This window comes from Leptonychotes weddellii, chromosome 1 (genome assembly GCF_054177405.1).
Source record: "Leptonychotes weddellii isolate Sample4059 chromosome 1, ASM5417740v2, whole genome shotgun sequence".
Taxonomy (NCBI): Eukaryota; Metazoa; Chordata; class Mammalia; order Carnivora; family Phocidae; genus Leptonychotes; species Leptonychotes weddellii.
This window is the reverse complement of record NC_138369.1, coordinates 190,681,589-190,707,309: the sequence shown is the minus strand read 5'-3', so window position 1 is coordinate 190,707,309 and position 25,721 is coordinate 190,681,589. Positions and strand designations below refer to the sequence as shown.

Below are 25,721 nucleotides of genomic sequence, written 5' to 3'. Positions count from 1 at the left end.
GCCGCCGCCGCTCAGAAGGTTCACGCCCTGAGTGGGTGAGACAGTCGGGCTTCGCCTTCACTTAATAGCTCTGCATTATGAACGGGGCGGGGGGGAGCGGGTAAAACCAAGGAAACGCCGAAGAAGCTGAAGAAATTGTATTAGAGATGCTACCAAACGTCACAGACACAGTTAATTTGTCAAGCTACGTCTGCAAAAAAATACCCCAAGCCCTGAAGACAAATGTCTTTGTTCCTGTGGGCTACTGGGTGATGAATTATGAAAAAAATCCCTAATGCTCCCCACAAAGTAAATAATCTGTGTTATCGGTCAGGAACAAGGATTAGGGAGAGAAGACAAGAAAATTCTTTAACTTTACACACTCAACTTTCATGCTCCTCAGCAAAAGAATGAAATTCAAAACAGCAAAGTTTCTTCTTAAAATGTGTATTTTCAGAATTATAATGCTTACATTTTAAAGTCTTAATACAATGGTTTTAGTCTAACAATATATTACAGAATGTGAAAAATGACTCTCATAGTAAACCATGAAAATGGAATTAATACCTGCAGTGTCAAAGTCACCAACTTGCCACCTTTTCCAGTCACAGAATCCCAGCAAATTGTATTAACCATACTCTCGGGTCTTGTAGCCTGACATAGATGATGAATAAATTTAGAGAAAGGGGCACTTTCATGAAAAATCAAATTCCAAAATCACGGATTTATTTTAAAGATCACAGTTGACAGCAAAACATTGAGATCAGCGTAGTTTGTTCTTTAAAAAGTAGTATAACTTTTCATTTTATGTTCACATCTGGAGTGTTTCTTTGATTTGATTTTATAACTCAATCTTATTTTAAACACTAAAGAAAAACTGAATAGAAGCCTGTGTGTATTGTCTCTGCTAACTACGGGATATCAACCAAGACTTACTAGGACAGGAATCCAACCCACGACCGGCTGTGCTGACAACGGACTGTAGGTAAAAGTCATTTTCAGATTAATACAACAATTTCCACATTAGAATCAGCAGTTACAATTTTTCCAATCATAGGAAACCCCATGAAATTCACCAAAATTATAACTTATTTCCTTTTCCATTTGCTAGTATTTACATGTTCCACAATATGTGTAAAACGGTTGCATATTCTGCTTTTTAGATGCACATTCTATATCCAGCTTCACAATTATTTAACAGGGGCTATATCTTTATTAACAAAACCAGCTTGTCTCAAACACATAAGCCTTATTTTATTTTAGACAACAAAAATCCAAGTACTGCTTTAAAAAAAAAAAAAAGATGAAGTTTTAGGTGACATTTTTCCTTTGTGTAGAACGAAACAAAATAAAATAGGGGCACCCATGTAACTTAGATTGCAAAAGATCTTTTGGGTAATTGGAGGGGGGGACCAAACCTGCAATGAATTTGATTTCATACAAATTGAAAACAGTAAGAAACCACCATGAACATTTTGGATTTCTCCTTCATTTTTTCCCTCTAAGTATATTATGTAACTAGAGAATTTCATCCTGGGATTAGAACCCAGAAACAAAAAATCAAACAGAGGTAAGGTAACCATTGAATCACACCCCCACCCCCTTCCAGAGGGTGAGAGGGAAAAGCCACATTATACACAGTGTGAGGCTTTTCTGACAGAATCAAATCTCAAAGATCTCTTCATTCACAGGGCTTGGCAGATCTGTAGGGCAATCACCAATTTTTACAATAAGACAAAACTTATTTTAGAAACCCTAAACTATCTATCATTAGATTCTGAAGTTCTAATTTGCCTAACTAGTTGACTAATAAACTTACTAGTTTTAAAGTGCACCTAAGGAAGATCATTTTCTGAAAAGTTTAATTAAACACACCAGTATTGATCTTCTTTACACATTTCCAATTTCTGTAAATGGTAAAGACATGGGGCAGGGTGGGGAGAATGACACCACCTTATTTTTTGGGTGAGTGGAAAGACAACACAGAGAAGCGTGGACACAACTGCTCTGCTCTAGTTTCTCCGAGCTGTCCCTTGACCCCTGCTCCCCGCCACGCGGCCGCACCAGCCTCTCTCCCACAGGTGACCAGCAGGACCAGCAGCGCTGCAAAGGCTCCTTTCCTCTGGGGCTCACATGCTTGAGGGTATTCCCGTGAGGCCGCACCCTCTGCTGGACCTGACTACACTCGCTTGCATCAGTCCAGTCAGCTCGATTCCAACCACACTTTCCCAGGGAAGTAAGAGTTCTCTATTTCTTATGTACAAAAATACATTGCTTTGGAGAGCTGGAAAAGGCTGCATACACCCAACACTTATTTACAAGCTGTGACTCTCACACCAGTAAAAACAAACACACATTTATTTTGTCCTTGATTTTTGGTGCAACTTATACATAAACATTACATCAGTTAGTCTGTACTTTTAAAAATAATAAATCAACCATATGTACAATTAAATTTACAACCGAAAGCAAATTAATCCATTGGTATGGTATGACTGCAATTTTAGTGGACCAGCAGAGAATATTCCAAGACTTTCGTCCTTCCCACAACCAAACTAGAAGCACACGGAGAGGGCCCCCCACCAGTCTCCCCTGAAATGGAGCCTCTTAATCTCTAGGACTTAAGGTGCAGAAGAAACATACTCATTATACAGTGACAATGACATGTCAAGACTTTAAAGGTGAGAAGAAAACAACATATCAACCCCCACATATATAATGATAATTAAAATAAATACATATTTCAAGTGCATATTGACATTCAGTCAACATCATGGGGAACAGGGGTTCCAGAAAGATTTGTTCCTAAACTATTTCAATGCCAAGTTGTCCCTTAGGCCCTGGTCTAATCTTCCCAAAGTACCTTTAAGATGGCTCCAGCTAATGGAGGCTCCAGGTCCACCCAGTGTGACACCCCAAGGCACCGAAAGGGTTCTGTTCCCTCCCCACCCAGCCCTCCGCCTCACTGAGCTGCCCTAACAGGGTGTTAGTCTAGAAAAGCACTACTCCTCTCAGGTAAAAAATGGTGTTTTATCCCCCAAGAGACTCACAAATCCACCTGGTCAAGAATCTAGAGGGCAGCCGTGTGAGCAGGAAGGCACACACGTGTGACGACTAAGATGGCAGGGTCTGCCATGTGTCTCCCTGGAAGGCACACAGACTCCATACGGAACCAGCAGACGGGGAGGCGGCCAGGTGAGGGGGCACAGTGCGGATCTTCCGGGAGCAGGGAAGGGGCGATGGAAGGGAGTGGGGCTCTGGGCGGACACCGGAGGACACCAGCACAAACACAGGGATGGGGAGATGAGAGTAACAAGTCATCTTACACCACGGACAACACAAAAAAAAACGCAGTAACTCAGCCGACCGGCCACACGCTGAAATTCTCCGATGTTTCTGTGGGCAGGCAGAATCACCGAAAGTCTGGTTAGTGCTAGAATGTTGCAATGGAGAGAGCAATGAAGCCAGGATCCCTTCAAGTGCGTTCACACCAGGCCTAGGGCGTGTGCTGACCCGAGGCACGGTCATGTGACGCTGACTTCAAGGACATGGTCATCTTTGCTGGGGATGACCAGGACCTGCATGCCCGTGCTGGAGTTGAAGACCTGGCCGGGCGGCAGCGCCTGCAGCCGCGGCATGGGCAAGCCTTTGGGCTCGCTGCTGGAGGCCGAGTGCACGCTGCCCCTGCTCTTGATGCTGCTGCTGTCCAGCTGCTCATCCACGTGCTTGTCCACCGACAGGCTGTCGTTCTCTATCCAGCTATCTGCAAAGTGTACAGGAAGTGAGACACGGCCCACCGACTCGGACCTGTTACCTACCCCAGGGAGCAGCGAGCCACCCGAGCGACCTTCAGAGCACGAGAATGAGTGAGGTGGCCCCTTTAAGGAGAATCTAGCGCATGGGCCCTCAGAGGACCCGTGGAGGCTTCGGAGCAGGTGCCGACAACTTGCAACCCCACCAGCACCAAACACACGCCGCCGATCAGCAAGCCCGGTCCCTACGAGGCGGCGTTACCACCTCCCCGCATGGAGCTCTCACTCACTGAGACCGTGAGTGCACCCTTCATCTCCCAGAGTCCTTACCAGCATCCAGTTGTGAGGAGTGTGCAGAGTGATGGGGGAGGTATTTAAACAGCCTGACGTCGGGAAGGGGGAGGTAGCCCGCGAAGAGGGGCATCACCTCCATGTGGACCCGGTGAGTGGCCTGGGCGACCACAGGCATGGAGATGACACCAGAGCTCTTCCCACACACTGCCCAGTTGCTACTGTTGTCGACCACTGGAACAGAGGGAGAGCACTGCTTTACCCCGGGAAGGGCATTCGGTGTTCACAGCAAAATAAGAGTCATCAAGAGTCCCGCACGCCAGCGTGCAAACCCGAAACCGGATACACTCTATACCGCACTCACTGTCTTGTAACTGACCTCAATGGGGAAACAGAATGGTTTAATGACACAGTGCATCTGACAGGCATAGGGAAAATCACTTTTTTCTCCTCAAGTCAATAAATCAACAGGGATTCAATTGTACTCAAAACCTTTGTGTCAGGCTTCCAGAGTACAGGGGCTCTGGCTGTGAAATTTGCAATGGGGGCGGAACAGGGTGGCGGTCCCCCTAGTAAGTGGTGGCGTCAGACTGGGGGTCCCAATCCCAACTCTGCCGCTCAGACGAGCCTCTCGATGGGACGGAAAGAGATGTACGGAAAGCCCTTCTTCTACCAGCACAGAGGACATTCTTAACATATGGCAGTTACGAGCACCAATGATTACAACACAACTGTGATGTAACTCAATGTAATCTAAAGGAGCCTTATCCTCAACAAGCCGATGGCCTTGCAAAGAGGTGACAGCAGCTCTGTCAAGGGGACACTGAGCAGGGCCCAGGAGCTCCACTGAGGAGCGAAGAAGGGGTCACAGAGGGACGGTTTCCTACAGAGGGGTACAGGGGAGCCTCTGGGGACAAGCGGTACCAAAGGACATGCAGAGGCTGAAGCGGCATCTGGGAGGGAGACGCCGGAGCAGTTCTCAGAGGGTGGTCCCTGGGGCACCAGGAGGTCACACTCCCGCCTTTCTCCCCGGGCTGCCATGCGCACCGGTGGCCAGGCCCGGAGGCCTGAGCATGAACCGAGGCCCCACATGCACGGAGAGTCAGTGGCTTCCTCACCACCACACACTGGAGGACAGAAATTGCCAGTTTTACTTAAGGATGTCCTTTGTGAAGTAGTCGAAATTAATTTTATTAAATCCAATCCTTAAGGAAAGATCTTTTTTAACTTCAACTCTGAAATGATTACAGACTCCCGAGAAGCTGCACACCGTTAGAGGGCCCCCAGTCCCCGAGTTCCCTGGGACTGCACCAACGGTGCTCTCTGGTCTGGGGTACTGGGCAGATGTCTCGAAAATGAAGGGCGTGAGCCTGTCACTTCAAAGAAGTTGCCAATGATACGATCTGAAACTGATCAAGAGAGAGAATCTCGGAAAACCGGTCTTTGCCACTGTGGCCCGGCAGTGTCCCAGGCCTCGCGCTACCCCAGTGAGCTCCGTGTGGGCCAGAAATGGATGCCAGCCTGTGATACTGTCCAGTGAAAGGCGTCCCCATGTGTGCGATCTGCACACCTCAGGAGCCACGCTTCCCAAGTGACCAAGGCATGGCACCACGAGATGATGCCTGGGTAAAGGGGCCTCTCAAACTACAAGCCAGATCTGAGGATTTGAGGATACGGAGTATGAAGAGTTCATTCACATGATTCAGATTCCACTCTGTAACTGGCCTGGAAAAAAGTACCACTTGTCAAGTTCTGGTGAAAAGCCAAAGAAGAACAGCTACGGTTATCGGAAGGCTGTTAAAATCTACCTCCCTTCAACAACTACGGATCTATGCGACGCTGGCGCATCCACGCGCCCTTCAGCCAGAGTCCCACACGTCAGCACTGAGAGCACAGCAGGGAGGACAAGTCAGCTCCCTTCCGGGAAGCCCGATGTTAGGGAGAGTTGAAAGAATGCAAATTCATGTCATTCTTCTATTTTTTGTCTTGTTTTGTTTTTGGAAAACCGTTCTTTGTCAAGCATGAGGTCATGTAATGCGTTTACTGTGATTTTTAAGTAACTAAAGAAAGAAATCTTTGGCTCCTCAACCATTTCTTAGAGCATAAACGGTCCTGACACCCCAAACTGAGAGCTGCTCCCGAAGCAGCCCAGGCCCTGGAGGAGGTGGACGGCGACGGGTGTCTGGGAGTGGTGGGCGGGGGGGAAGCCCAGGCGGGGGGCCAGTGTCAGGTGGGGGGGGACGAAAGGAGGCCAGAGGGAAAAGGGCCCGGACTCGAGGACACATGGACCGCGGGGCGACAAAGTTGGGACCTTGCTCCCGTGGTGTTGGGAAGACCCCAAATCACAGGCAGAGAGGGAATGGGTAGCTCCAGGAGCCACCGTGTTCTCAGCACTGGCCCAATGACTGCTTGAGAATCTCCCTGGGAACCAAGTCCAACATCCTACCAGCCTAGGACCACGCCACATAATAAAACATGCAAATGAGCTGTTTTGATTCTAGAACATTCTCTCTTCAGACAAGGAACACTACACTCTGTGGAAGAGAGGGTGCAATCCCTTCACACACTGGAGCAGCCCAGCAGTGAGGGGAAAAGACGTCTCCAGACCTACCTTCATACATAAGCTTGGTCGAAAAATACTCGTTGGATTCCGTCAGTGCCTCGTCCTTGTCCACCTCCAAGAGGCCCGAGAGCCGCGTGATGGACACCTCCAGGGAGCAGAGCGAGCCTGTCCGACAGTGCTCCGCTCCCGAAGGGGGCAGGATCTCAGCTCTCACATTATATAACGTCTGTGCAGGAAAGGGAGAGACAAGCACAAGTGTGTACACAACGGGAAGAGGCACTACTCTAGGCCCGGGGCTGCTGCCCACAGACACGAGAGGGGGACGGAGGGGCCGCGCCAGCCGCAAGAGCTGCTGGGTGCCGACCCTTTCCAAGCATGCACAACAGCAAGGACAGGCCCTCGCCCTCCGCACGCGTGTCACCCAGACTCAGGATTATCAACGTTTTGCTTCATTTGCTCTCTTTCTCTATGCATCAACATGTATTTCTCTGCCCGGGGCATTGATGGCAAATTCTGGAGAACCTGTGGCTTCACCCCTCTGTACGTACCACAGCAGGTGTCCCTAGAAACATGGACATCCTCCTACAAACATGAAGCCAGAACCACAACGAGCAAAGGTCACACTCCTTCCCTGCTACCGTGCAGTATCATAACCATCTTTGGCCAAATGTTCCTTTCTCCACGGTGACCTCTTCACCCAACAGCCTCACCTACTCACACCTGCCCGACACCCTCACCACCTGGGACAAGCAAGACCCAAGCATGCCCAGGGGCAGGTGGCCTCGCCCGCCCCACACGCTGGCAGGTCTACTTTGGAAGGAAAGCGTTCTTTCTTCAGGATCCTGTGAGAGTGTAGCTCAGCAGCTCCTGGATGCCTCGGCATCCACCTTGCTAGCCCAGCAGCCTGCGGGGTGTGTGAGGGGCCACCCTGCATGGACGCCGGCCCTCACGCAAGCACATGCCCTAGATACCAGCTGCAGCATCACAAGCAAATGTAAGCTCCTGGCAGGGTTTCCCCAATGCACCCTTGTGATCGACAGCCCCTCGCCAACCCCCCCAGCACCTTCCCCTATGTGCCCCTTAGAGGAGAGCCCCGTGGGGCTACCAGACCCACAGTCGTGGTTTGAACTGACCAGTCCAGCTGTAGCCCGGGAACCCCAGAGCCCTCCACCCACAGACCCTGATACAGGCACGTGGCCCAAGTCTGCACTCCGCCCTCACCTCCCCGTGCGGCCCCTCAAGGCATGCCATGTACTTCCTCCAGGACCTACGAGTATTGAACTTCTCTTTTTCAATTTCTCGTGGTCTTTTGTTGAACCAGGGCTTACCACCCGGCACTCTGCGCCTCACATAACAAGTGCTGATTTGCTAAAGTCATAACATAAGCTTGGACACATGGACACGGGAAATAATTATAGCACAGCTCGATTCAAAAGTATTCTGCTGGTATTATAAAATGTTCAAAGAAAAGAGACTTTAGAATTTTAAAAAGCCTACTGCCAAAATAAAACATTTTCCTGGGAGTTAACAAGGCTAAACAGTAGTCCTAGATGGGCCTTGCTCAGTGGGAGCAAGGGAGCCCCCACACCAGGGTCTTCTGAGGCCTTCCAAGGCCAAGGGCATAAAGGCAGCCGGGTATGCAACCCCAGGCCGGAGCAGAGGCCTCCGTGTGGCGGGGAATGAAGATGGCAAGCAGCAGGGGAAGGAGCAGCAGGGGCTGACGGAACAGCTTCCCGCTCCCACGAAGGCCCCCAGCCGGGAGAACGCAGTCTGGGAGGTTAGCAAGCTCAGCTGAGGAAGAGTGAGCTTTTCTTGGAGCTCAGAAGGGAGCCCAGAGACAGAATGACGTAGGGAAGTGTGCTCCTAAGTGCATGTCCTCGAACGCTGCCTTCTGACGGCTGTGGGATGGAGGAGCGTGGCTGGGGTGGGGGGAAGCACTGGACTGGAAGTTAGCGGTGAGGTGCCTCCCCACCTGGCAGCAGCTGTCGGCGCCTAGAAACAAACTCTAACACGGAAGGCCAACTGATTTCAACAAGGATGCCGAGACCAGCCACCAGGGAAAGAACAGTCTAGAGCGGTACAGGGACAACCGGAATAGCCACACGGGAAGAATGAATTTGGACCCCACATCTCACCACACACAAAAGTGAACCCAAAGAAGATCACAGACCTAAATGCAGAAAGTATAAAACTCTTAGAAGAAAACACAGGAGGCGATCTTTCTGATCTTAGGATAAGCAATGATCTCTTAGATCCTACACCCAAAATACAAGCAATAAAAGCAATTGATAAGGTGGACTTCATCAAAGTTAAAAACTTTTGTGCTTCAAAGGACACCATGGAAAAAGGGACAACACAAGCCACGGAATGGGAGGAGACACCTGCAAACTGCATCTAAGACAAGGGACGGCCGTCGGGACTATACAAAGAACCCTTACAACTCTCGAATAGAAAGACAACCCTACATATTTAAAAAACGGGCAAAGGATAGATAGAGACACCTTTCCAAAGAAGATATGCAAGCAGCCAAAAAGTACGTGAGAGGTGCCCAGCATCACTGGCCATCAGGGAAATGCCCATCCAAACCACGATGACAGGCACCTTGCGCCTGCTGGGACGCTGGAAGCGGAAGACGCTGAGGACAAAGAGAGACCTCACATGTCGCCGGGGGAGGCGTAAAGTGACGGCCCTTTGGATAACAGAGCAGCGCCTTCTCAAAAAGTTAAACAGAGTTCCCATATGGCCCGGCAACTCCACCCAGATTCTCACCCAAGAGAACTGAACACAGAGAACTCGCCCAGGGATTCCCACAGCGTTAGTATTCACGACGGCCCCACGGGGAAAAGAGCCTAGATGGCAGCCACTGAGACATGGCAAGGAAAATGGGGTCCATCCCACACCATGGATGACTCTTCAGCCATAAAAAGGAGTGAAGTCAGGTATGCGCTACGTTCACGCACGATCCCTGGAAACAGGGTGCCAGGGGGAAGAAGAAGCCAGTCTCGAAAGGCGCCCACGTCCAATGCCCCCAGTTACACGCCATGTTCACAGAGGCCAGTCTGCAGGCTGATCCGCCCCTGGGTTAGTGGTCGCCTAGGCCTGGGAAGAGGCAGGGGCGGGGGGTGACTGGGAGCAGGGCAGAAAGTTTCTTTCTGGAATGATGAAAGTGTGCTAAAATAAGACCATGGGGATGGGTGCACAACTCTGTCGACAGACTAACTGCTCTGAAGCGGACACTTCGAGTGGCTGAAGTGCGTGGCATGTAAGCGATGTAACTCAATAAAGCTTTCCCAGAGAAGTTGGCGTCTCTATTTCCGGCCCTCAGAGATGACCAGTTTTCAAACAGCCATCCAGCAGGCAGGTTTCTTCACTCAGTTTGCAGTTAGAAAGAAAACCGTTACCTGTGCTCTTGAAGAGGAAGCAGACCAGACCGGGAAGGAGCCATGAAGCCGCCAGCGCTCTAATAATCGCCGGCCGGCCGGCCGCGAGCAAACCAGACGAACTGTACGTGGGCTCCAGCGCACGAACGGTTTCACGTGGCTCGGCTGGGAGCACATCGGAAAGCCATGTGTGCGCGCTACAGAAAGACCACACTGCTGAGTACGCCGGAGCCTACAGCTGGTCCAGAGAGAGAGGCAGAGCAGGGGGGTGGGAGGAGGTACTGAGAAAACCACTAACGTCAAGAGCTATAAACACAAACACATCTGCAAGTGTTGTTGGACGATTCCGGTGGTAAAGAGAAGGAATGGAAACACCAGAAAATTGTGTATTTACATACTGATTTACCTGGCACAAATTCCAAGTCTCACCGAAGAAACGAAAACACAAGTGCCTCTCCCCACCCAGCTCAAGGCCACCTCCAGCTCCACACGTGTACGTGGGTTATAGGACAGTCTTCACAATATGGATTCGGTAGGTTTCTATTAACAGTTTCCGTTTTTCTTTTAAAAAGAAAGCCCCTGGGGACGCCTGACTGGCTCAGTCGGTGAAGCGTCTGCCTTCGGCTCAGGTCATGATCTCAGGGTCCTGGGATCAAGTCCCGCATCGGGCTCCCCGCTCAGCGGGGAGTCTGCTCCTCCCTCTGCCACTCCCCCTGGTCATGCTCTCGCTTACTCTCCCTCTCTCAAATAAATAAATAAAATCTTTAGAAAAAATAAAAATAAAGCCCCTTGATAAAGTAACCCCGAGTAGCAGCAAGGATCAGGATGAGGACATTCTAAACGTAAGCAAGAGAAAAGGGAGCAGAGACCCTGAGTCTTCACTCTTCACACTCATCTTACGACCACCGGCAAGACTACAGAGTGCCAGACCTGACACTTGAGAAGGGCCTGGATGTCTACAGTACAAGCAGCCAACAACTGAGCTGCCCCAAATGTTAACTATTTTCCTGGGTCTGTTGCTTCATTATACTGAAGGTTTTTCTCTACCTGATTTTTTTAGATTAAAAGGAGTATGATGCACTTTTCATGTCCCCCCCCACACACCCCCACCAAAAAATAATACAATACATACAAAAAAATTTTCCACTTGAAATTCGTAAGTATACGGCTTTAAGGGGATAGAGAGCTGTCCTTCAGAAGCTGGGGAGAATCCAACGGAGAACTGGCAACGCAGGGAAGGGGGAGGCTCTCGCGTCCACTTGAGCTCCCACACAAAGAACACGGACTGCTTGCTGTGGATGTGCTGCAAAGAGAGTCGCCGTCATCGCGCGCACACACACAGCCAGCGCCCCAACCCCGCCAGCCCCGAGCTGCACTCCCACCCGACCATCACAACCCTGCCTGCACGCTGCCCCGCGGTCCCGTGGTCCCAGCCCCGCCCGGGGCCCTCCTGCCCGCCTTGCCCTGAGAGTAGGACCAGTCTGATTCTTCTCCAGATACAAGTATCATTCTATTTCCTACTCCATCCACCATGCCGCTCAGTGCCCAACATGAAACTCAAACACGCGCATCGCGGTTCCAAGCACTCGGGGATGCGCTCGCGCTGTTCGCTTATCACCAGGGAGGCCAGTCTCTGTGTTGCAAGGCTCCCTCTACAAACACACGGTGTTTTCCTCAGAACCTCCTGGCCACTCCGGTGTCACACTCCCGCTCCCACTCTGTTTTCTGCTGAGGGCCTTCTGCTCGATTCTGGAGAAGGGTTACCTGCGGGGACTTGGCATTCAGCGGTACCAGCTGCAGGTCAGCGCTACTTCCGGGATCCACAAGGTTACCGTCAGACAGCTGAAAGTCAAGTTCTGACAAATTCTGGACGCACACTTGAATGTACTTCCTAAAGCAGAGCAAGAGAAAACAGGATTTTGAAACTTAAGAACTTCATTAAATGTGTTTTGGTTAAGAAGACCCTCTCTGGGGAACTTTTTGAAAAGTGACGCAGCAAAGTATGAACCAGTCGCTACCTGCATTTCTACTTCCGGTCTCACACGGGAAAGCACCCTGAGACCAAATCTCCCCAAGCGAGCTATTTCTAAGGAAAAATGGATCAAAGAATGCTCTGTTCCTGACCCAGTGTTACGACGTGATAACTGGCTCGCAGTGGGTGAGGACGGAGAAAGTGACCGCTCCTCCCGTAGAGACTACGAGCACAGAGTTCCCATCCCTCCCTGTCACACAGGGAGAGGAGTCTGAAAGAAAGCACCCCAACTTCTGTTTGGAAGTGCTGGTGTCTTTAGCCATTAATATGTGCAGTCCCCTCCCTGTAACGGGAAGGGCAAGAAAGCAAACTGCTCGTGTAACGTCCACTCGAAATACAGTTCTGACATTTTGGTGATCAGTTTATGCAAATATCATCAACAGATGACAGCAAAAGGAACTTTACAGTGAGAGGCCGCACTCCGCCCTGAGCGCAGGGGTCCGGGCGCACACCAGCACTGACCGTGGGACAAGCATGAGGCACAGGGCCCCGCCTCCAAACTGTCTCGTCCAGAGACTGAGTCAGACTCTAACGCAGCTTCTAGAGCACTGAGCGCTTCTCAACCGGAGGCAGTTCTGCCCCTGCGGGCGACATCATGCAACATCTCGAGATAGACTTTTGGTTGTCACAAGGGGGCTGGGGAGGATGGGGAGTGCTACCAGCATAAGATCGGGGAGCCAAGGGTGCTGCTAAACACCCTACGGTGCGAAGGACTGCCCCCCCGGCCCCACAAATAAGGAGTTCCCGGACCCAAGGCGTCAGCAGTGCCGAGGCTGAAGAACCCCACCCCAGATGTAACCAGCAGCCGGCAGAGGAACGAGTTGCACAAAGCCACGGGAATGCGACCAAATTCAGAACGGTAGGCCTTCTTTCTGGAGGAAAACTGAACCAAGTTCAGCAATGGGTCACTGGCTTGAGAAACAGGAGGAGAGATGAAAAAGGATCTAGTCATCAAACAGGGACTTGGTTTGGATCCCACATCCTACAAACCAAGTGCACACAGTCATTTTTGAGACTGCTGGGGACACCTGACTCTGGTCGGGGAATCACTGAGAATCCGTACAAGTGGACGACAGCGTCTCGGCTGTGTAAGAAAGCACGCTCAATGTCACTGAGGACACGCTCTGAGCAGCAAGGTCTGCACGCAGGACAGCGTGGCCCAGGAGCAGGGCCCGGAGCCCGCCCTTACCGTGTCCCAGCTGACAAAAGCGAGTGTGTGGTCCGGAAGGGCACGCTGAAGGTCAGAGCGATGACGGTGGAGTAGATGGACCACGGGCAGTCAATGGACACCTGAGGAGAAACACAGGGATGCGCCTTCAGACCCCTTGCCCGACCACAGCCACCACCACACCGTCCACCCAGGTCGGCAGTGGCTGCCGATTTCCTAGACGGGGGATGGCCTTACCACTTCTCATTCAGAAAGCAAAGCCCCATTAATCACGTGCACAAACAAAGGGGAAACAAAGCTACGTACACAGACAAGAAAAATAAACATGGAAGTGGCCTGATGGCCGCGAGACTCCAGAACAGTCTCAGAGTCTCCGGAGCAGATGTGGTGGCCAGCAGCCCCAGCCCCGCCTCGGGCTTCCCACACTGACGTGGCCGTGACGCCAGACATGTTTTCTAACACTGCAGGAGGTGGTGACAAAGTGCTTTTAGTCGCTCTGTCACAATGACATGAGCAATCATTAACTATTACAACATTAAAGGAATTATCCAAACACTCCACCCGACAACGAATATGTAAGAGAAGAGCAAGCACTCTGGGGGCGGAGCGTGGGCCAAGCTACTAACTCCCCTAAGGTCACAGGCCATGCCTCCAGCCTCCCTCCAGGTCCCCCGCGGAAAACAGGAGCACACCGAGCACAGACATGTGCTCCTCCAGCACTAGTTTTGTGCTCATGCTGAAATAAGTACCATCTTTGCCTCCTGAATTGTTACCAGATAAAATGTTATCCCTTAGGTGCTGGCTGGTCTGATGTTCTATGCCGTAACCTCTTCGCAATGACTGTTTGTTAGCCTTTTATCCTACTGTTTTTGTGCATGCGTGTCTTTTTTTTTTTTTTTAATGATTCAACTTAAACTAAAAAACAAAAACAAGCAAAAAAACAAAGCAAAACAAAACAGTTCACCCTTTTCTCCTAGCGCCCACCCCCACCCCTGCCTTGGGGCACCCACCAGTCTGCTCTCCGTATCTATGAACTTGATTTTAATTCTTTTAGATTCCACATGTAAGAGAGATCAAATTATATTTGTCTTTCTCTTATTTCCCTTAGCATAATGCCTTCCAGGTCCAACCATATTGTTGCAAATGGTAAGATTTCCTTCTTTTTTATGGTGAATAATATTCCATTGTGTACACAGACAATGTTTTCAGATCCATTCATCCATCCATGAACACTTAGGTGGTTTCCATGACTTGGCTGTAGCAAATGATGCTGCGGTGAACAGGGGGTGCAGACAGTTTTTCAAGTAACTCTTTTCATTTTCTTCGGGTAAATACGTAGTGGTGAGATTGCTGGGTCACAGGGTAGTTCTACTTTTAACATTCTGAGGAACCCCCATACTGTTTTCCAGAGTGGCTGCACCAGTCTGCATTCCCACCAACAGGGAACAAGGGTTCCCCTTTCTCCACATCTTTGCCAACCTGATTAGTGATGTCGAACATCTGTATGTATTCTCTGGAAAAATATTCAGATCTCCTGCACATGCTTTAATCAGACTGGGGCGGGGGGGTTGCTGCTGAGTTGTAGGAGTCCTTTATATATTTTAGGTATTGACACCTTATCAAATATATGATTTCCAAGTATTTTCTCCCATTCTGTAGGTTGTCTTTTCATTTTGTTTATGGTCTCCTTTGCTGTGCAGAAGCTTTTAGGTTGATGTAGTCCCAATTGTTTATTTTTGCTTTTGTTGTCAGATCCATAAAATCATTGCCAAGACCAGTATCAAGGAGCTTAGCACCTATGTTTTCTTCTAGGAACTTTATGGTTTCAGGTCTTACCTTCTAGCTTTTAATCCACTTTAACTTTTTTTGGACAGTTTAAGACAAGGATCCAGCCTTGTTCTTTTGCATGTGGCGGTCCAGTTTTCCCAATACCATTTATTTGAAGACACTGTCCTTTCTCCATTACACATTCCTGGCTCCTTGGTCATAAATTAATTGATCGAATATATGTGGGTTTATTTCTGGGCTCTGTATTCTGTCCCATTGATCTGCGTATCAGCTTTTATGCCACTACCATAGTGTTTTGATAACTACAGCTTTGTAACAGTTTGAAGTCAGGGAGCACGATACCTCCAGCTTTGTTCTTTCTCAAGATTGCTTTGGGTATTTGGGGTCTTTTGTGGTTTCATACACATTTTAGGATTATTTGCTCTATTTCTATGAAAAATGCCATTGGAATTTTAATAGGGATTACACTAAATCTATATATTGCTGGGTAGTATGGACATTTTAACAATATTAAATCTTTCAATCCATGAGCACAGAATATCTTTCCATGTATTTGTGTCTTCTTCAATTTCTTTCATTAATGTCCTATAGCTTTCAATCTACACATCTTTCACCTCCTTGGTTAAGTTTATTCCTAGGTACTTTATTCTTTTTGATGCAGTTATAAATTGAATTGTTTGATTTCTCTTTCTAATAGTTCATTAGTATATAGAAACACAACAGATTTCTACATATTTATTTTGTATCCTGCAACTTTACTGAATTTATTTACTCTAAGTTTTTTGATGAAGTCTTTAGGACTTTACATATAACATTATGTTATCTGCAAATAGTGACATTTTACTCCTTTCCTTCCAATTAGGATGCCTTTTATTTCTTTTTCTTGCCTAACTACTCTGGCAAGGACTTCCAGTACTATGTTGAATAAAAGTGACAAGAGTTGGCATCCTTGTCTTATTCCTGATCTTAGAGGAAAAGCTTTCAGCTTTTCACCATTAAGCATGATATTAGCTGCGGGCTTGTCATATATGGCCCTTATTATGTTGAGGTATGTTCCCTCCATTTCCACTTTGTTGAGAGTTTTTATCATAAAGGGGTATCGAATTTGGCCAAATGTTTTTCCTAAGTCTACTGAGATGATCATATGATGTTCATCCTTCACTTTGCTACTGTGGTGTATCACATTGATCTGTGACTGGTGAACCATCCTTGCACCCCTGACATAAAGCCCATTTGATCATGTGTATGATCCTTTTAGTGGATTGTTAAATCCGGTTTCCTAAGATGTTGTTGAGGATTTTTGCATATATGTTCATCAGAGATACTGGCCTATAATGTTCTTCTCTTGTAGCATCCTTTTCTGGTTTTGGTATCAGGTTAACACTGGCCTCATAGAATGAGTCTGGAAGAGTTCCCTCCTCTTCTGTTCTTTGGAAGAGTTTGAGAGGAACTAGTATTAATGAATTCTTCTTTGAACGTTGGATAGAATTCACCAGTGAAGCCATCTGGTCCTGGACTTTTGTTTGTTGGGAGGTTTCTGATTATTGATTCAGTCTCCTAACCAGTAATCAGTCTGTTTAGATTTTCTATTTCATCATGATTCACTCTTGGTAGGTTATGTGTTCCTAGGAATTGGATTCCATTTCTTCTAGGCAATTTGTTGGCATACAGTCGTCCAGAGTAGTCTCTTATGATCCTTTGTATTTCTGTGGTGTCAGCTGTCGCATCTCTTTCATTTCTGATTTGAGTCCTCTCTCCTTTTATCTCGGTGAGTCTAGCAAAAGGTTTGTCAATTTTATCTTTTCAAAGAACCAGCTCTTGGTTTCACTGATCATTTCTACTGTCTTTTTAGTCAAATTCATTCATTTCTGTTGTAATGTTTGTTATTTCCTTCCTTCTACTAACTCTGGGCTTCATTTGTTCTTCTCTTTCTAGTTCCTTAAAGTGTAAAATGAGATTGTTTGAGACTTTTCCTCTTTCTTGAAGTAGGCCTATTGCTATGAACTTCCCTCTTAGAATGGCTTTTGCTGCATCTCATAAATTTTGGTATGTTACATTTCCATTTTCATTTGCCTCAAGGTAGGCTTTGATTTCTCTTGATTTCTTCTTTTGGCCAACTGATTGTTCAGTAGCATGTGGTTTAATCCCCACATATTTGTGAATTTTCCAGTTTTCTTCATGTAATTAATCTCTAGTTTCATATTGTTGGGGTCAGAAAAGATGCATGATGTGATTTCAACCCTCTTAAATTTGTTAAGACTTGTTTTGTGGCCTAATATACAATCTATCCTGGTGAAATGTTCCATGCGCACTTGAAAAGAATGTGTATTCTGCTGCTTGTGGATCAATGTTCTGCAAATATCTGTTAAGTCCATCTGGTCTAATGTGTCATTTAAGGCGTTTCCTTATTGATTTTCTGTCTGGATGATCTACCCATTGATATAAATGGGGTATTAAATTCCTCTCTTACTGTACCGCTATTTCTCCCTTTAGGTCTGCTAATACTTGCTTTACATATTTAGGTGTTCCTGTGTTGGGTGCATAAATATCTACATGTGTTATATCTTCTTGTGGGACCAATCTATCATTATGTTACACTCTTGTCTCTTGTTACAGTGTTTGTTTTAAAGTCTATTTTGTCTGATAAAGTGTCGCTGCTCCGGATTTCTTTTGGTTCCTTTAGGTTTTGGTTTCACTTTAGTCTATGTGTGCCCTTATGTCAGAAGGGAGTCTCTTGTAAGCAGTATATAGATGAGTCTTGATTTTTTTTACCCATTCAGCCATTCCCTGTCTTTGGAGAATTTAATCTACCTACATTTGAAGTAATTATTGATAGGCATGTGCTTGTTGCCATTTTTGTTAATTGTTTCCTGATGGTTTTTGTAGTTCCTCTGTTCCCTTCTTCTTTTCTGCTTTCTTCCTTTGTGGTTTGATGACTTTCTTTGATGGTATGCTTCTATTTCTTTATCTTTTGTATGTTTGCTACAGGTTTTTGCTTTGTGGCTACCATGAGGTTTACTTATAACAACTCATGTTTACAATAGTTTATTTTAAGTTGATAGTAACTTAAGTTTCTAAAGCTCAGCATTTTTACTCTCCCTCGCCCCCACATTTGATGTTTTGATGTCACACTTTACATCTTTTTATCTGTGTACTCCTTAATTATTGCAATCATAGTTATTTTTACCACCTATGTCTTTGAATCTTTACCCTAGCTTTTTAAGTGTGCTTAACCTGCTACTTTTACCATATATTTACATTTCCAGTGAGATTTATTCTTTCACATGTGTTCTTGTGACCACCCTTTCTTTTCAGCTTAAAGAACATTCCTTGTAAGGCCGGGTTAGTGGTGATGAACTCCTTTAGCTTTTTTTCTCTGGAAAACACTTTATCTCTCCTTCACTTCTGAATGATCGCTTTGCCGGGTACAGTATCTTGCTTAGAGATTTTCCTTTCAGCACTTTGAATATATCGTGCCACTCCCTCTGGCCTGCAAAGTGTCTGCTGAAAATTCTGATAGACTTGGGGGGGTTTCCTTGTACTTAATAAGCTGTTTTTCTCTTGCTGCTGTTTTGTTTTTTTTAACCTCCTTCCCCCCCTACCCCAACCCCATCTCCTGCTGCTTTTAAGATTCTCTCCTGGTCTTTAATTTCTGACATGTAATCATAATATGTCTTGGTGTGGGTCTCTCTGGGTTCCTCTTATTTGAAACTCTCTGGGCTTCCTGGATCTGGATGTCTGTTTCCTTCCCCAGATTAGGGAAGTTTTCAGCCATTATTTCTTCAAGGAGATTTCTGACCTTTTCTCTCTCTCTTCTCCTTCTGGAAGCCCCATGATCCAAATATTAGTCTGTTTGTTGTTGTCCTATAAGCCCCTAAGCTATCTTCACTTTTTTTTCATTCTTTTTTCTTTTGCTGCTCTGACTGACTGAGTTCCACTGCCTTGACGTTGAGCTGTCTGGTCCTTTCTTCTGCTTCATCGAGGCTGCATTTCAGGTCAGCTATTGCAGTCTTCACTCTGCGACTTCTATCTGGTACATTCTATTTCCCATCTCTGTTGAAGTTCTGTGTTCATACGTTCTCCCGGTTGGTGAGCATCTTCATGAGCATTACATTGAACTCCTTATCAGGTACATTTCTTATTTATCTCCATTTCATTAAGTTTTTTTTTTTTCCCCTGAGTTTTTACCTTGTTCTTCCATTTCTGGAACATACTCCTCTGTTTCTTCGTTCTGCTGGACTCTGTCTATACAGTAGATAGTACAACCGCATCTCCCCATCTTAAAGGCGCAGCCTGATGTAGGAGATGAGCCTCATCATTCAATCCTGTCCCAGTTCTTGGTTGCTGCTCGAACCTTCGTGCCATCCAAGGACTTACTGAATTTTTAATACCTTCTAGCAGTTGAGGGATGTGCTAAGACTTGTCATTGTCCTAGAGGGGAGGATCTCAGCCTCTAGATTCAGGGAGACTGGAAGCTAGACCCGCAGGCAGCAGCTTTTTAAAGCATGCAAATATCTACAGTTCTGTGGGACCACACGTGTACAGTTCTACATTTGGGTTACAAAGCTCCCAGAACTGATACTTGTGTTACAAGACATGGACACACCTGAATAAGCACAATGTAAGCACAATGGTAGCGACACATTCCTTGAGCTAAGGACTGTGGCTCTGGGACCAAAGTCATGGATCTCTCAAATAACTGTCAATAAACACCAACATCGAAGCATAAAATGACACAGCTTCCTCTTTGCCAAGTTCCAAGTGACGCTTCAGCGGACAGAAACCGAAGCACGCCGAGACACACAACTCCCTCTAGCCTAGTCACCAAGACAAATGGACTACAAACCCAAACTTACCTCTCCTAAGCAAACATTCTATTTCTTACAATAAACTGTCCTCCCCTCTTGAGTTGGTATAGAAACTTAGAGCCTGTTTGTCTTTGTCCTTGCAAGATGTACCCTTTATCTAAGAAGGGGTGATTCAAAGATATAAATGCTAAACCCAGCGAGAGGATGAGTCAGGAATGGGAAATCTGCCACTTCAACACAAGTCATCTCTTGGGTCCTGTCTTTCGGAACAAGCACGACCGGCAGAGCTGCGAGCACGGGCGGAGCACTTCCAGCCCCTCCTTACTTTATGGTCCGTAGTAGCCATGCAGTGGCCAGCTTTCTGTGTGTCCTTATGCTTCCTATGGGGCTCTGTCATCCCCAGCATGCTGCTCTCTCCTCCAGTCACTGGAGCTGAAGGTAAAGAGAGAACTTCCAGTTCAAACTCAATCATGTGGTATGCAGGAGCAGCAGGTAGACTGATGCTTGTGACCTTGTCAGACGACTGAACCCGGAGCGACACATCAGAAGCCTTTTCTAGGAAAGATAGAAAAAGTCACTTCTAACACATTCCCTGTGTTTCCTTGTTCCTTTCTCTTCTAGTAGGTGATAGGCCCAGCAGTTTAGTTCCAGCCCAACTCCCGCTGCTCCTATGCACCGGCAAGAGTGTACCTAGGAAGGATTAAGGTGGGAGGGCAGAGGCAGGAAAATGAGGACCAAAACCTCTAAGACAGTAATACTGTAGAAGGCAGCTGGCTGTAGACCAGAAACGGTCACTATGCTAAGTCTGAAGACAGAAAAGAGACACTTCCCACGTGGCCCACCATGTACCGTGTGTTTCCCTGCATGTCGTGCTCCCATTCCATTCCCCTAGCAGACCAGCCCCCACCCAGAAGGGAAGCAGCGTCCTTCCTTCTCCGTACCTCATGCCTGGAGATCAGGGGAGATGGGACTTTTCTAGGGCTTCTGGCCAGTGCCTAAAAAGGCTGATTTGCTTTTACTTTTTGGTGAGGGGGGTTAGGGAGGTAGGAGGAGATTACAGCCTGGCAAGGCATCCTCTTGGAGCAGGGGCCCAGTCCGTGATGCTGCATTATAAGCCCTTAGCAAGATCAGCACCACCTGGCCACCAAGCATATACACGGCTCTGTCTATTCGTCCCAAATATGATGTCCTGCCCAAGGTCAGGCTCCCAGCCCACCTACGGGCAGAACATGGCCATGAAAAGAGCTGCAGGAAGAAGTGGTCCTCAGACACTGCCTGAGGATGGCGGGGGCCACGGGCGCCTTTCAGCCTCACAGTGCGCAACGATGGCAGGAGTCCGCCTTCACCAGGCGACTGCCGCCTCACCTCTTGTGTTGGAGTAGATCACTGCTCTGTTCTCTGCATGACACAGGATGAGCATGGCTTCCGCATTGCTGAGCTGGAGGCTGTCCCCGTTTTTTACTGTATAATGGCCAGTAGTCACAGTGAACTTTACCTTCTGAGGAATACCAGCCAAAAGGCTATCTGAAGGGAAGAAGACGGCAATCAGCATCACGATCAATCAATGGAGGGCCTGCTGTGAGGTTAAAAGGGTGCTAAAGCAGATTTATTCCTTGTAAAGACTCCATATTTCACTCCCAGCTCCAGCCCTCCACCCTCATGTTTCATCTCGATCACATGGATGCAGGGCTGAGGGGGGCCCCTGCTGGGAACAAGAGAATCTGAGTCTTATTAGCACCAAAGACAGACTTAGGGCTCACAGTGGCAAGCATGTCTATGACGGTCCCAAAATTCACCTGCCAGTAAGTTAGTAAGAGAGAAGCAGCTAAGGACCCTAAAGAACAGACTAATGAAAGCGCATGTACTATTCATGCTCTTCAGAACTGTTTCTAGCCTTTTCAGGTGAGGCCTTCAGGACCTTTGGTTCAGAAACCGCTGGGAGAAGGGGGCGGCTACTGCTTTCCCCCAGACGGGAATGGAGGGTGGAGATGGGCCGAGCTCCCCAAGAGTCCCGCGCCAGGACCGGCAGAAGGAAGAAGGCAAGAGATCAGGACCCAGGAGGAGGAGTGGACAGATGAGAGGGACAGGAAGGCACAAGTGAGAACGGGAGTGAGGGGCCACAGACGGGAGCAGAGGCGGGAGCACGGCCGGCCAGGCCCCGGTCTGGTTTGGGGTGTCCCAGGCCTTCAGAGCAGGGGCGCCCGGCTCTTCCGTGAGCAGTCCTCTGACGGCACTGTCTGAGAGGCTGTCCAGCATCTGAGGACCTTTCCTGGTGGCCCTGGGAGGCTTTTAAAATCAGAAAAGTAGGGAGTGTAGAGAGATTAAATAGAAAAAAAGGCTTTCCTTGAATTTTTTTCCAAATGGAAGAAACGAGCCAAATCAATACATCCTGTTCAGCCCCAGCAACGCATCAGTGTCTTAATCAAGTGCCACGTGGTCTTCAATAACTTGCTTATACCAACTCCTTCTAATTTCGGGACTTAACAGAAGAAAAGCAGCTTTGGACGGGGCTCCCGGGCGAGGCCAGCCGGGCTCCCGGCAGCCGGCGGCCCACTCACCGGCCAGTGGCTCCACGCGCAGCTGGGGCTCCTGCGAGTACACGTCGTACTGCACCGGCGGGTAGAGGTGAGGGAGCACGAACCGCACCGGGCCCACCGAGGCGCAGAGCTGCCGCAGCGTGTATGTCCCGGGCTCCTTGGCCTAGGGTCAGAGGCGAGCATTCGGAAAGTCACCCCCCGCTCTTGGAACGGCCTTCCCGAGGGAGGCTACGCCACCACGTCTGGGGAATGCCCGTTTTCCTCACCCTGTCCTGTCCCACCGCTCTGTGCTTCTGCCTCGGCCCGTGGGCTGCTCACGAGAGCCTCAGAGTCCCTCGGTCAGGGAGTTTCTAAGTGACCGAGGCTTAAATGTGCTTTTCTGCTTCTAAGAATGTATTTTCAAGTTCATACACATCCTTTGTGGCCTTGTCTTCTGAAAGGGGTTCCGTGGAACCTTAGCCTGAGACCTCAGACCTGCTCCGAGCCTCGACCGAGAACACACGTGACAACAGTGCTTTGCGCTAGCCGGGCCCCCTCCTTGCTCAGCGGGACTCACAGGACACAGCGCCTCGGGGAAGAGGTGTATGAGAGCAGTCGGGGCCGCTGCTTTGATACCCACACAGCCACCGGAAGGAAAACAAAGTTTAACATGGACCCGGGCCATCTTCTCTGAAATGTCATTGCCACAAATGAGGGTGTATTTTAATGCAAAGGGAAAAAACTCTAAATCCAGTGAGAGCAAAAATAATTACCCATGTTAAGAACTTCTTTCAAAATTTATCAACTGTCGTAACATTGTGTGTCAAAGATTTTTTAGAATACCAGTCTGTTTTTCGTTAAGGATATAAACAAAACCCAGGATAGCACACAGAGGCCTCCAGCGCATTCTCATCACACTGCCAACAGCTCCGGCGAGCTCGAAACCCTTCCTGAGCATCTGTAAAGTCAGCTCTCCATCCCGACACATACCTGCGTCCTGAACGTTATCCTATTGGCCCCCGGTTCCAGAGTCACGTCGTTACATTTCAGGACGTGGGCCCCGTCCTCCAGAGCCACGCCTGAGGATGTTTCCAGAGACGTGCTGCTCTCCTGCCTTCTCAGCAGCATGTGGACATTTTTGCATATAATCCCTGTTGTGTTCAAGGAATTATCAGAGGGACTTCTCTCAAACATCTCATACAACTCCAGCGCTGGTAAGTTGTTTTGGGATGCGGGGAAAGGCGAGGTCTCCGTTGGAAAGTTAATAATCCCATTGGACGTCTTGTGCTTAGTAAGCCACTCGGCGGTCTTCCGGTAGTTGTTCTTCTCGATGCTGAAGTGGACGTTGATTGCAATGTGCTCCACGTGGACGGGGACGGGCATCTGGCTGCACATGGTTATGTCCACGGACAAAACACCGCCCACATGGACCACAGCGTTGGAAGGGGTAAAATGGAGATCTCTCAGTTGTGCAAAACAATGCAGAGGGAGTACTATCTTGTGACCTGTAAACACACATCACCACGAGTTACTCTCCAAATCTCGCTCTAGACCACCTACGGGCAGCAGGGCCTTGGCCACCCCGGGGCCTGCTGAGCACGTGCAACACAAGCACGAGGCAGTGCTAGTCGAAAGGGACGGCTGAAAACTTCCCAACCCCATACCATCTTCACACACCAAAACACGCTACACTGTCAAAAGGAGAACATAAATGCAGGCCTACATAGCCCCCTGGAAATCACAAAATCTGAAGAAATTAAAGTCTGTAAGTTCTGTTCTGGCCAACCTAAGAGAAAAACAGGTTGATTAACACCTGAATTTTAAAACCATATTTGTAAGTAGTCCAATTCTTAGAGCTGTTTCAAAGAATTCCACCACTTTCCCAACTACATAAAGAAATTCTCAAGTAAAGATGTCTTATGTTCCTCCCGTATATCTGGAAATAAACCCAGGTGCTTGCCAGCCTATGAAGTCAGCCAATGAAGTGGGGAGCCCTGCCTCCTGGACCCCAAGAAGGCAGTGAAGCCCCAGCCCCACCGTTACTAAGGGGAAACAACCCGCTACACTCTCTGGCCTCCTTTCTATAAGCACCCGGCTTGTTGAGAAAACCACGAGGCTGCCAGACTGACTGGTCAGTGTTTACTAAACAGTAATCCACTACAGGACGGACGTGCAGAAATTAGCGTACTAAAAGCACAAGAACAGTGGACATCCTAGAACACCTTGTTCGTACAGAGACAGCAAGGGACGCCGGCAGGAGAAGCACGCCGGCCCAGGCTCACACACACTAAAGCACACGTGGCACATGACTGCCGATGACCACTGGGGGCCCATTAAAGAATCTACAAATACAAGCCAGTGCCACACTGCCCCTGAGAAACCCATGCAGACGGCCCACTGTGAGTGAACTACAGCCCAGCAATCAGGGACCCTAGCTGCCTAAAGCCACGATCTTCGGACACACCGGCCTTCAGGTGGCTAGTAACTGCCACGGACTGCACTGTGCAAGCGGACGTCCCAGCCCCCAGCGTGACAGTGTGCAGAGACGGGTCATCCAGGCGGTAACTGGGCTTATCTGAAGAGACACTAGAGCACTCCCCCCCCCCAACCCCAAGCCCATCTCGGTCTCTCTCTCTCTCTCCCGCTGCCACGTAAGGACAAGCCAGGAGGAGACGCACCATCAGAAAGCAACTATGATGGCACCTTGACCTTGGACGTCCAGCCTCCAGAACTGTGAGCAGTAACGTCTGTTGTTTAAGCACCTGGTCTGTGGCACTCTGTTATAGCAGCCCAAGTTGACTAAGGCAGGAATTATTTTAAATAAGTACTCTTCCTGATAAACTAAACACGAGGAGCTAAATGTGACAGTAAATTAAACCTCACCACACGGCACCACCTATGAAGTGTATCTGCCAAATCATTAGCCTAAACCTAAGCCTTTCAGACCTGCTTTCCAGCTGGACGCTCCTAGGAGGAAACACTCAACAAATTCCAAAGGGGGAAAGTCTATGAGATAACTGGCTCGATGTCTTTAAAAGTCAGTGTCTTACAACCCAGATGTCACAACTCAATGGATAAACAGAACGTGGCCCATCCATACAATGGACCGTGATTCAGCCATAAAAAGGAATGAAGCACTGATACAGGCTTCAACATGGGTGAATCCTGACACCATGATGCTCGGGGACATAAGCTGGTCACAGAGGACCACATAGGGTATGGCCCCACCTACGTGAAATACAAAATAGGCATCTAGGGCGCCTGGGTGGCTCAGTGGTTAAGCAACTGCCTTCAGCTCGGGTCATGATCCCAGGGTCCTGGGATCGAGCCCCGCATCGGGCTCCCTTCTCGGCTGGAAGCCTGCTTCTCCCACTCCCACTCCCCCTGCTTGTGTTCCCTCTCTCGCTGTGTCTCTCTCTGTCAAATAAATAAATAAAATCTAAA

General features: G+C 48.3%; 1 protein-coding gene across 3 annotated transcripts in view; it reads right to left on the bottom strand.

Moving 5' to 3' along the window:
- Positions 1-410: 410 nt before the first annotated feature.
- TRAPPC10 (trafficking protein particle complex subunit 10) overlaps positions 411-25,721 on the bottom strand; it is an 88,978-nt gene continuing 63,667 nt past the window's right edge. For all 3 annotated transcript variants that reach the window (XM_081800679.1, XM_081800683.1, XM_081800685.1), the window contains 10 exons: positions 23,268-23,782; positions 22,320-22,461; positions 21,127-21,285; positions 20,087-20,316; positions 13,187-13,287; positions 11,730-11,856; positions 11,098-11,268; positions 6,634-6,811; positions 4,062-4,256; positions 411-3,742 (listed from right to left, as the gene is read on the bottom strand). In XM_081800679.1, coding sequence (XP_081656805.1) covers positions 3,504-3,742; positions 4,062-4,256; positions 6,634-6,811; positions 11,098-11,268; positions 11,730-11,856; positions 13,187-13,287; positions 20,087-20,316; positions 21,127-21,285; positions 22,320-22,461; positions 23,268-23,782 — 2,057 coding nt within the window. In that variant the 3' untranslated portion in view covers positions 411-3,503. The remainder of the gene's footprint in view (positions 3,743-4,061; positions 4,257-6,633; positions 6,812-11,097; positions 11,269-11,729; positions 11,857-13,186; positions 13,288-20,086; positions 20,317-21,126; positions 21,286-22,319; positions 22,462-23,267; positions 23,783-25,721) is intronic.